The sequence below is a fragment of the Malus domestica genome, chromosome 08, assembly GCF_042453785.1.
Source record: "Malus domestica chromosome 08, GDT2T_hap1".
NCBI classification, from domain to species: domain Eukaryota; kingdom Viridiplantae; phylum Streptophyta; class Magnoliopsida; order Rosales; family Rosaceae; genus Malus; species Malus domestica.
In genome coordinates this window covers 10419545-10432140 of record NC_091668.1, presented here as the reverse complement: position 1 = coordinate 10432140, position 12596 = coordinate 10419545, and the positions used below count along the sequence as shown (strand labels likewise).

At 38.8% G+C, this 12596-nt stretch overlaps 2 protein-coding genes across 2 annotated transcripts; both read right to left on the bottom strand.

Moving 5' to 3' along the window:
- Positions 1-629: 629 nt before the first annotated feature.
- Positions 630-4513, bottom strand: LOC103441188 (protein ALTERED PHOSPHATE STARVATION RESPONSE 1-like). Its single transcript, XM_008379895.4, has 4 exons — positions 3121-4513; positions 2477-2646; positions 2088-2311; positions 630-1692 (listed from the first exon to the last, which is right to left on the bottom strand). Exons 1-4 carry the CDS (start codon positions 4079-4081, stop codon positions 915-917), a joined length of 2133 nt encoding a protein of 710 aa, XP_008378117.3. The 5' UTR covers positions 4082-4513; the 3' UTR covers positions 630-914.
- Positions 4514-6642: 2129 nt separating this feature from the next.
- LOC103441187 (protein ANTI-SILENCING 1-like) lies at positions 6643-8761 on the bottom strand. The gene is made up of 6 exons (XM_070827223.1): positions 8637-8761; positions 8393-8471; positions 8138-8222; positions 7686-7807; positions 7451-7550; positions 6643-6986 (listed from the first exon to the last, which is right to left on the bottom strand). The coding sequence occupies exons 1-4, from the start codon at positions 8712-8714 to the stop codon at positions 7756-7758; spliced, it is 294 nt and encodes a 97-aa protein (XP_070683324.1). The 5' UTR covers positions 8715-8761; the 3' UTR covers positions 6643-6986; positions 7451-7550; positions 7686-7755.
- Positions 8762-12596: the final 3835 nt, after the last annotated feature.

The following is a 12596-nucleotide window of genomic DNA, read 5'->3' as shown; positions in this document are numbered from 1 at the left end:
CATATATTCTCATAACCTTTATCTCTCTATTGTGCCACGCACGTTACCTGACCTGACAATGTCAGTCAGTCATCCACTAACATTGTTTTTGATAGATTCCATGTTTTACCAAGCAACGAGTGTGTGGGGCTGCCCTAGCCATCTCTTACAAAAACGAGATTTTATTGTGTCACCGATTTATTATAGGGAATTTTAACGAAAAGCATTCGGTATTGTTTACTTTAACGAAAAATTATATTTTTACACTAAAAAGTCAATCCTCGTACTATTCATTTTACCCTTTATTTTGTCCTTATTATTAAAACTCAAAGTTTTCAAGCCATTTTCATTAGTTTTCCTTTTATTATATGATGACCATTTACTTGAATCATAATGTATTTTTAAAACAGATGACAAGTATTAATTGAATGATGATGACGTTAGTAGGATTAAAACTTTTGAAAATGAGTTTTAATCCCGATAGCATTACCGTCCAATAATCGTCGTGCCATGGTGGCACAGGAGAATCTCAACTGCATGTGAGAACCATCTGCAATTTCTAGCTCACTCTCATATTAACCAAGACAAGAAGAAAGAACAAAAAAAAGGCAGTAATTAAAAATATGAAGCTGATATCGACACTCTAAAAATATTAACATTTTTTTTTTTTTTATAAAAAAAGGGCAAGAGAGTAATTCGATTATTTTGAACTGCTAATACCAATTCCACAAGCAAAAAAAATGCATAAGTTAAATGAAATTTCCCGTAGAATCACAACTTCATTGTCTCCTATGCATGATTGCATGTTTCAGAGCAATTTTTTCAGAGGAATAAAGATCACCAACCAACTGAAACAATTTTTCCAAATACAAAAACGTGCACAATCCTCCTACTTCCTAGCAAAACAGACCATACGCATTAGGACATCACCATCTTCATACTTGTGTCTCTCTAATGGACCTCAGTTTTCCATAAGCCTCGGAACATGCACGAGCGTAGTCTGTCATGGCGCGGAAGATCTCAGGCAGGCGAGTTTTGAGACTCCCGAGTGACTTCTCCCTCACCTGTATACAGTGTCTCTGGTGAGCTTCACATTCCTCTTCCAGTCTCTTCTTCAAGCTATCAACAATAAATTTCTTCTCTGTGACGGGATCCTTGGGAACTGCATCTTCACCTCTCTCCTCATCCATTTCCGCGTGTCTCTGCGAGTACTTTTGATACCAGTCCTCGAATGCCTGATTTTTACGCAGATACTCCTTCCTTGTTTCCTCAAACTTCTCCTTTAGCTTCATCTCCTCCTCCTGATGAAGTATTATGGTCTTTATCACAGCCGAAAAGGACGATATTGCAGATTTTGCGAGTTCATCAGGAAGCTTTTCAAGAAAATCATGCCATGAATGGAGGAGAGCTTGGATTGGCGGATGCTGAACTCTTGGCGGGGATGAGATTTTCTCTTTTAAGCTGCTTTCAATGGGAATGAGATTAAGCTTCAACCAGCTATTAAGAGCTTGGATGTATTGTTTTTGATGAGTCACGAGATTTTCGAAGTGAGAATGCCATTCTTGGAGAACGTTCCAAAGTTGGACAGTGCGGGCATGGTGGTGCTTGGTTGTTTCCATTGGAGTATGGCCAATGTCGAGGGACTTTAGGTCTGTAACAATCTTCAGCTGGCTGTCGTAATGTGTGCACATGTTCTCCCACATACTTGCCATCCTGAGTTGCAGATGTGATTAATATGTTTCCAGTGGAAACCTTTTCTCAGTAATACAGCAAGCATATGGTCACATCAATTAAGGTGGAAGCAAATAACTTAGATGAAAAATCACGTACAATAATTGTGTGCGAGCACATAACCTTACAAAAGACGATGGCAAAATTCAACACATAACATTACAGAAACGGAAATCATCCATCAGTTCAATTTTCCGCAATAGAGATGGTACTTTTGTAGAACATTAAATGTTGCTAGTCTATTTATGATGAAACGCTCTTGATGCATAACCAAAATGATTTTAAGACAGAAACGATAATCTGATCAGTCAAGAAGACACTCGGGGCAACAAGAACGAAGTAAATAAGCAACAAGATATCTCAATGCACAAACTTACCCATCAGCTAGAGAAACAAGCTTAGGGTACAGCTGCTCATCCCGTAATTGATTTACTTCCGAAACCGTAGAATCCATGGACTGCATGTCAACAATGTATCTTGTATGCAAATGACTTACAGCTGCTTTTGTTTTTTCTAAGGTTTCAGCACTAGCGCTGCGTTTCTTCTGCTTATTCAGCAGAGCAACCTTTCTCTGATACTCAACCTTCATAAGCTCCCCTTGCTATCAACATGAAGTAAGATAAAAAAATGTTTCAGCGTAAGAGAATAAACATATAGGAAGCCGTACATTTTTCTGTTATCAATTATCCAATTAGAAAGAGGACCGCCACAACGAACAGTGTACATGATGCAAAAGATTAAAATGAAACAAACTAATGCAGTATACCTTCACTTCATCATAAAGTTTCTTTTCCCATGCCAACATCTTATCCAAAACAGTGGCATGAGTTTCATAATCTTCTGAGTTTTCATCCTTCCCGTCACCATTTGGTATGCCTCTGAACGACCTATTCCATGTAATAACACGCATGACCCTTGCAGAGTGATCAATGTGTCCTGCATAACATCACGAGAATTAGTACCACATCCAACAAATGATTCAGCAGATCTCTCTCACAAATAGAATTTTAAGAAAAGCCCAAAAGATGTTCTTGGTACAACAGCCATTCAAATTCTGGCCTCATAAGCTAGTTCAACAATTTTCAAGTACCGGAACAGGAAGATTCAAAGCATCAACCTTTAAACAAAAAAGGACAAATGCCGACAACTAAAGCTTTTTGGTTGACATCAACCTTTCAGAAAGTGTAAACATCTTTGGTTGACATCAGATTACCAAAAGGTAGTTTGAATACCAAAGATTTTTTATTTTGATATTTAAATGCTAAAGCCCAAGCTTTTGAGCGAAAAAAAAAAGGTCTCTTTCAAACTTTTAAGAGCAACATAACCATTGCATCACACCTAAGAAACAGAACAATAAAAGCACATCATACAAAGAACTTGATCTTAAAGCAAATACAAAGACTCGTATACCTCGATTATCTGCGAAATTCGAGTGATAATGCAACCGAGTGGCCTCGAGCATCTTGGAAACCTCCTGAGCACTCTCGGAGGCCTTCAAGAAATGATCATCAATCTTATTCAATATGTCCATCAAAGTCACACCAGGAATCACATTAGCTACTCTCCTACTGAACTCCGGTGGTGCAGTCTTCGAATGCTCAATTGCCACCTTCACCGGAGTCTCCTCCTCCGGCTTCTCCTCAATATCCTCCACTTTTTCCGGAGTCTTAGGTTCAACCCCATCATCCACATCACCGCCGCCGCCGCCACCAATCCCCATATTCTCATCTTCACCAAATTCCTCAGCTTCTTCATTCTCACTCAAAGAAGGTCCCGGCATGTTATCCACCATAAAGAAATAGTCCCAAGCCATGCCCTTCGACTCCGGCATTGGCGGCACCGCCTTCATCTCCGGCGTCCTCGGCGGTGGCGACGACGTCGTCTCCGAAGCCCCATTTCTCGATCTCCTCTGAAATCCTTTATGGCTCTCATCCTCACCATGTTCATGGTCTTCTTCTTCTTCCTCATCCTCCTCGGCAATGGCCAGCCCAACTCTCCGCCCCCCCATTTTTCGAGCCTCAGCGCTCATCGCCGGCATGCTGATGGCCCGCTTGATCGGACTCGGAGTAAAAGTGGGCAAAGGCGGCGGAGGCGGTGGAAGGTTCAAATTCTCCAAATGGGGCGGCGGCTCAGATGCAGGGTCAATCGGCCGGTGTTGGCAGTGAAGAATTTCCATCTCTTGGGTCACTTGGGTTTCTCCATGGCCATAATCACTCAACGCAGCGCCGGCGTTCTTCAAGGACACGGCGTAGCCGGAATGACCGGAAGCGAAGGCGTTCCGGGCCACCACCGCCTCTTTCATCAGGTTTCTCCGTTCCTTGCATCGCGACACAGATTCCTCGTTGTCGATTCTCGATTGGGCGCACCCCATTCTTTTGTGGGTGTCTTGAGAAAAATACGACTAAAAAATGCTCAAAGTTTTGGACTTTTTGACATTTAAGAGCAAAAGGTTGGAAAAAATACGAGAAACAACATGTGGGCTTTGCGTTTGGAGCTTCTGGGTACGGCTAAGACGGCGCCGCTTCCATGGATACCGCAGAGTGAAGCTTGTTGGAGCTGGGTTTCGGGAGCTCTGGTAGATCAGAGATATTTGAGGCGAAGACGGGCTTGTTTCGGGTTTTCACTTTTGAGAGAGAAAGTGTTCCAATGGACGAGGAGGGCAACGAAATGAAATGAAAAGAGAGTGAGTGCTACCAAAACTGGTACAGAGTGAGCAGAGAGAGAGAGAGAGAGAGGGAGAGGAGGGAGAGAGAAGACGGAACGGAGGAATTAACGTCGGAGATGGATTGTCTGCCTTCCCTCTTCATACATTTTTTATATTTTTCTATTTTATACGGTCACGATTAAGTCATGTTAATATTTAATTTTTATTTTATTATTTTTATAAAAAAAATTAATATAAAATATTAACGTGATTTAAGACATAAGAAGGAGGTATGGGAAAGGGAGTGTAGACAGTCCATCTCCATTAACGTCTACACGAGGTGTCCGTAGTTATGATTTTAAAAACTAACGGTCACACATTTTGAGGCAGTTGATACGACGTCGTACTTGTTGATAAGTGAGTTAAGTGGTAAACAGATTATTACCTACCTAATTACTTACTTCATGTAAAAAATAAATTAAAAATTACTTGGTGTGAATGGAATAAACGTTGGCCGGTGAATTAGGTAAAAGGTGGTATTACTGTGGCCTCCTCCAACAAAAACTTTTGAGTTTGTACTCATGTCATGCGCCTAATGAGTTTGTACTCATACATTGTGTTCAAATGTTTTCAGTTTTTCACAGTTTTGCAATTCGGCACCTCTATCCACTTAATGCACAAGTCCCTTTTAAAGGGAATCCTCATCATTTTTTTAACGAAAATGGTACACACTCACACGAGTTTGAAAGCAAATAGAAGAAATGACTAAGCTTTTTAAGGGAAAAGAGCCTCATAAACACGTGTGTGTTACAAGTAGTGGCGAAACTAAAAGGCTAAATGTGAAATTTTGTCTCCAGATTTCATTATTAAAATTCGTATTTTCAGGAAAGTACTATTATTAACGTTAATTTTAGAATTTTAGTTGGCAAGTTACGAAGTTCAATTTTTTGTAATTAATCATTAAAAATCTGTAGACCTTTCAAGGTTACTCTTAGTATTTTCGAATAGAGCTCAACTCCACATGTGTAGGTAAATCCGTTTGCAAAACGAAGTTGTAACGAAAGAGAAATAAGTGAGCAAAGATAGGGACAAATTGGACGTTCAGTATATAGCTAGGAGCTCCAACAAACCTGGAGCAAACTTACCATTTCTAGAAAGACCAACCCGATGACTTGGTTACCTGAGTACCGACCCAGTTTTCTGTAGATTTTCTAGGTGAATTTTATGGCAAATACTATCTCGGCAACCACCCCATTCAACTCATCTTAGTCTCCTGAACAAGAACCACCCAATCCTTGCCCCATTTGATCACCGTTCACGGCGGGGAGAAGCTTGACTTTCCCGAGCTCCCTGACGGCATACTCGCCGTCTCCGTTCATTTAAGCATTTCGCTGAACGTGCAAGTCCAAAGGGGTAGATTCCTCGCTCTTCATAGGGATTTTCTGACAACGACAGGTGCAGCCACACCTCCTTGTCCTGCTGTGGCTTCGCCACTGGTTGTAAGTCTTTTGCAACACAATGGCCAAGAACATGTCGTGTTGCACTCGATATCCAGGGTCGATTTCTCCCTTCCACTATCGCTTGTATAAAGAATATACGTTTATCGGACGAGCCCTAACCAGAGTGCTAAATTGTAAAATCGTAAATTTTGAATTGCGCAAAAGTAGAAAAAATTCAGGTGTTATTAATCTAAAATTTTAAATATATTTTTGCCATGGAACAGCGAAAGTAGACAACTTTTTGCGTGTTTCAACTGTTCAACGCCTTGTTGCTTTGGCTGGGAGGAATGTCAAATCCAATAGAAAAGTATCATAAATTAAATCAAAAGGCAAGGCTTGGTTTATAGGAAAACTAATGAAAATGGTTTAAAAATTTTGAGTTTTAATGATAAAAAAAAAATAAAGGGTAAAGTGAATGGTACCACGTTCGACTTTTTAGTGTAAAAATGTGATTTTTCGTTAAAGTGAACAGTACCATGGATTTTTCGTTAAAACTCCCTTGATTTATTCCTTCACTCTAATTCCCTATTTAATTTTTATAAATACCAAAATCAACAACAAAACCGCATGGCAAAATGGCAATGCATAAACCTATCTCGTGATCATGTCTTTTAACTTTCTCATATGATGTAACGTGATTAATTTAGTACAAATACTTGTCATCCCCTTAAATGTAAGTTCCTTCTCCCATAGAAAGAGTGAATTTGACCAGTTACCCCACCAAGAAAAACTTTTCAATGGTAAATAGTGTACTAGAAAGAGCCGACGAGAATTTTGGCCTGTTAATTTCGATTGAGATGAAAAAAACTTGTTTAACCTAAATCATAACTGTACACACACTGAACACGGCCTGTTAATTTCGACTAAGATGAAAAAACACTTGTTTAATCTAAATCATAACTGTACAAATGGTCATTCACCTGTCTGAAGATGATACTACGGAATTTACATTTTTCTTCGGTGATGGAGCTCATATGAAGCATACCATCCAGTTATTTCCTACTGGCAAAGACTCGGGTGAGATTCACAACACCTGGAAACCAGTCCTGAACAAAATACTTGTACCCGCGCAACCATGAAATTGCCCAATCCCTGAATTACGGCCCAGCCATATAAGTTCTTCCATGATAAAACTGGGGGAAGAAAAAAGGATTGTGTCAATAGACTAAACTGAGAGAGAGAGAGAGAGTAGACTAAACAGAACATGCAAATACATGATTTGAGTTTCTCTTACTCAAGGAAAGGACTACGAACGATGCAAGTATTTAACTGAAACTTAAATGTGCTAGATCGCACACACTTTACAAAACACTGTACAGAGGAACAGATACACATCATATGCTGGCCCATAGCCTTTAAAACCTTTGCATTGAACTTTCATGAATCACTTCCACACAAGTCTATAAAAAAAAAATATGAAACTAGATCATTCTTGACAATTTCACAAAGCTCCAAAAGAGGAGAAGAGCTTCATTTGAATCACAGTACATAGAGCTGACGTAACGATCATTGATGGCCGAAAAAATTCAAGGAGCAACGGAATTAAGTAACTCAATGAGGAAGTAGAGATCTTTTTTTTTTTTGTTGTAAAACTTACCAATGGGAGCAAGTTCACCCAGCCACAATGCTTATTTCGCCTTAAGTGCATCTTTGCGTTTAAGTTTAGCTTTGAGTTGTCTCAACTCCTTTCCTTGTTGCTAAAACCAAAGTTTTGAAAAGCAAAAACAAAATCATTTAAGATAGGTAGACGAAGGAAACAACACGAAGAAACATTAATAGCATTATCCATCACAATACAATAAATTGAAAATGAGATTTAATATCTCAAAGACCTTATACAAGTTCTTCCGAAAAAGATCTGATCCTTCTTGTTGTAGACACCATTCCATGGTCATATCGTATTCAATAATGTTGGGTTGGGAACAATGTGAAGTTGATATGGCTTCTTTCTGCTCTGGATACGAAAATAAAATATAAAAATATGTAGATGAGAAGAAAATTTAAACAGAAACAAACAATAACAACTTTATGCGCCTGTATTTCTCTTATACGTATCGATGCTTGTAAGGAGCCTTGTTGCCTTGTTGGTGCGTGTGTGCCATTTCCCGTGCATTTTGGTGCCGAGGTTTCTCGATAGTTAAATGACCAAAAAAAGGTGGGTTCTAAGTTATTTAATGGGGAGTGGAACAGATAAACAAGGAGAAATAAAACAAGATATATGAGAGTAAATCGCAAAATGATGTACGCTATAGAGCCTGTGCTAGAATATCATCCAACTACAAACCTTCCATTTGACAACAATAGGCAGCCCTCATCCAATTCTCTAACAATCTTTTGTGCTGCTTCCCTAGTTTTGAGAATCACAAGAGCTTGTCCCACAACATGAACAAACAAAAGATTTACAATTATACTGTAAGCGTAATTTCATCCATGTTGTGTTTACAAATAAATGATATCATCTGAAAGCAAGATTTAGTCAATTTTTCCCAGAAAATAGATAAGAGAATAAAAATAAGTCATTTAAATACGTTATCTATACCATAGTGAGGACTAGAATTTGCGGTCCGCTGAATCATCTTAGCCGTGCAGCTTTCCTTAATACCATGCCATACTATTACCTGAAATGTAATACATAAGATCAAATTAGATGTTGCTGTAAAGTAGAAAAACCAACATATAAGTGGCAGCCTAGAGTTGAATACACTACATTGGTACATTTAGTTCAAAATCTGTGCACCAAGTGACAACAGCATATGCAACTAAAGCTCCAATGCGATTATTACCTCCACTTGCGCTGAAGTGTATGCTGGATCCAAATTCTGGAGCAGAACAAGAGTGCCTTGCTCATGTGCAGTCTGCATTCTATCTTCCCAAGGCTGACATTGATAAAAGATAATTCATCAGTCCAACATGGCCCTCACAACTGCCCACATTAAAACATCCACTAAATGCCCATTTAAAGGCACTTTTCTTTTAATTTTTGATGAAAGTAATTACCAGTTGAGGTCAAATTGAGAACACCTGGTTCTGTTTCTCTGCCCCTTGGCAATAGAGTGGAAGACAGTTTCTAGGCCTTAGAGCATCTTCAAAGGAGATGTCAAATATAATATGTCAAAATTTTATTTTATGGTTGATGTGGCAAATTGAATACAAGTGCTAAATTCTCTTCTTTTCCAATGGATGTGTCAAATATTTATTTTATTATTTTATTGGGCCTAGAGTTACATTAACTATTAAACATAATAAAAATTAATTGTAGTTTTTCTTCTATTGGTTGTTAATGGTACCCATGTATTAAAAAATTTAATTAAATATATTTGACTCATTTGTTTGCTGTCAAAAAAGGCAGCTAGAAAGTAAATAGTCAAATGACTCACATGCCACATCATATATGACATATCCATTGGAAAACACCTAAATGTCTTTTAATCATATTTGGCATATTTGACATCTCATTTGGAGATGGTCTTACATGTGCAAGCTAGTAGAATCAAATTCAACAATAAAACAAAAATTTGAGATTCACAAGCAAATTAAACAATTGCACCCAAGAATAGAAGTGAAAATGAACAACTCACAAATCTCTTGAACCATGTTCTTCTATCCTGCAAGAAAGAAGATGAGAAACTGTAAGAACTAAATCCAAGGTTAACCTTTTTGGGATCTTTATGTTATCATTTTGGAAGAACTAGGCATTAGTAACACAAAAGAACTAACACTAAACCTCACTACCAAATCCCTCACCCAAAACACTACAAATGTTAGGTAAAACCAACTTCTATTGAGATGTGTTATAATGTGAAACAAAAGAGATTACACAGTTCATTTGAGTAAAAAGAGAATAAAATGCCTTCTACAGTTGTATTGGGGATTGATTAATTAACTGACGGTGTGCTACTGCATATCTATATGTATCTATATATGTGAGAATGGTGTGTATAGTGTTGCAACAAGCTGTTGTGTCTCTTCGTGTAAAACTCCACTCATCATCTTGTTAAACTAGGTTGAGCACAACTTGGTTATAATTTAACAAAACAGATTCTCTCTCATGTTGTATGTGTTTGGGTTAATATTTAACTTTGGATTTCAAGAGAAGAAAGCCCAAAAAGCTCAATAAAAGAGATTTTGCCTAAGGCCCATATTCAAGCCCAGATACCCATCTCGAGACAATATGACGGCTTCCCATTTAATCCAAAGGCTAGGTGCTTACAAGAGAAGTGACAACCGATGGAAATCCACCTACTCTTGGCCCAAAAGCACTTTCTAAATGGTAGAACATGTAAAAAGATTGATGTCTCACTACCCTTTAGTTGCTTTCGGGCAAGAGCAGAAACAGTACAATCAGGTTAATTCGCCTATAAAAGGAGGAAAATGGCTCAGAAACAAGGACACTCAACCAATCAAACAAACAAACATACAACTTGCCTCTTAGTCAAGCAAATATCCAGAAAGTTATGCTTTGTCCATATTTTGCAACCTTTTAGCCTTAGACTTCCTTTAGAAAGACATCTTTTGTCTATGTAAAAGCTCTGCTACCTTATCTAAATGTTGTGGTATTGATTCTCTTGTGTAAACTCATTTACCACTCATCCCTCTTTTAGTACCCAACCCTTTGTAACTACAACATATAAGAGATCACAAGACATTTAACCTTGCCTGACAAGTGAAATCTTGCCTGCCTCTCTTCGTTTTGTCTTTCAATTAATAGATCTGGTGTTATAATGTATTCCCCAATATATATTCAAGTCATTTCCAGTCTTTCAATTATCCATAGTTCCATTAGTTCTCAAATCTGGTTCGCTTAGTTGTTTTATTGTCATAAAAAGATTAAAAGTGAATTAAAGCTGATGACTTGATCATATCTGGACCTCCACCCTTTAAGCATGCAAGATAATGAACTAAAAGTCATTGATCTCAAGGCATAAAAAAGAATTTAATGTAGACTTAATCCATCTACGACAATCATTTGATAACAAGAAGTCAGAATAACTTGGGGCGTAAGTAATCGACTTAAATACACTTGTTCTACATCTGCCATACAGAGATGGCAATGACACGTTTTCGCACTTAGTTAGTTTTGATTGTAAGCCTCAAGACCTACACCTAAGGCCCCACAAAGGCACCTTTCAGAACTAACTTTGTCTTCCTCTTGCAGTATATCGGCAAGCCGAAGCTCGACAATCAACCAAAGTGCCAACTCCTCAGGGAGCTATGTGCTATATCCATGGACCCCTCCCTGTGAGTTTCTTACTCGAACATAGTTTTGGCATGCCTAGTAGGACCACAAGTCTTGTATGTCAAGAAGACGAAGGAAATAACAAACTTTTAGGAGGAAAACAGAGTAGAAACCACCTAGTATACACCAAGATCTAGCTTGGCAAATCTCCCCGAAGACTTGCAAGGGCCTGTCTTAATGGAAAGCCCGACTACTTCTAAGAAATCAAGAGGGAGAGTCACAAAAAAAGACTTGCAGGCTACCATGATAGCTGTCTTAAAAAGCATGGAGAAAAACTCTCTAGAAACGAAAGAAGAAATAAGCAAACTATGTACCTTGACAGGAAATATGCAAAGAAGGCTAGATCTGGAATATTCTACCCCTGAAATGACCGTGTTAGAGAAATGATGAGAGAAGACAGCCCTGTGGAGGAGCTAGTTATTCTTTTGTTTCATTTGCTTGAGGAAAAGAGGAATAAAGGAAAGAACAAAGAAGAATCCGGAACCAATTAGCCAGTGTTGGAAGAAATCCTGGAAGAAGAGTTGCTTGACCCCCTAGTTTCACTAAACAGTAGGGGGCAGAGTGGAAAAGAAAGAACAAAATATGGGATGCCTCAGTTGATCGGGGAAACCAGTGGGAAATGAGAGCCTACCAAAGTAGATAAACATTCTCCTTATAGGCCACCACCAATGACCATTAAAGGAGGAGAGGTCAAGTGGAGGAAGCCCGAGGCAAAAAATGAGATTAACTTGGGCAACAATCGTAGCCTGAAGTGGGAACCACTTCATCATACCTCGCCTAATAATACAGCCAACCAACAACTTAGAGATGAGTTGGCTGAGTTAAGAAGGATGGTGGTGAGGACTGCCCAGCCACAAGCTCACCCGCTGTTTAGAATCGCCTATCAAAAGCCTTACCCAGAGTTCATTGATGAGTATAATCTCTTTCCTTTTAACTTCAAGATGCCCGCATTCCCAACATTCAGCGGATAAGATAACAATGTGTCCTCCAAAGATCACATCTTCAAGTTCTCCAACCATTGTGTGGCATTTGAAGACAATCCCAACTATAAGTTGAGGTTATTTGGGAACTCGTTGGTGGGCTTAACATCTCAATGTTACTCTCTGTTGTCCCCAAATTTCATCGCTAACTGGGGGCAAATGGAGATGGCTTTCCACGAGCAGTTTTACAAGATGAAGCTAGAAATGACCATCAATGATCTAGTCGAGGTAAAACAATACGAGCATGAATCTACCGAAGACTTCATTATGAGGTTTAGAAGGACAAGACGAGATGGTCATGGGAGAGAAGCGATAGAAATGTGTGAAACAAAGATGACCACTCCCTTTAAACCCTTGATAGTGAAGGGATTAGTCTAACCAGTCCAAGATCAAAAGGTGGTGATGAACGACGGAGGATTTGTTCCCATAAAACCCTCAAAATACCAGAACTATTCCTTTGACTTAACCAAGGCCACATAAATCTATGAGGAATTGGTATGGGCAAGAGTAATTATGCCCGATAACAC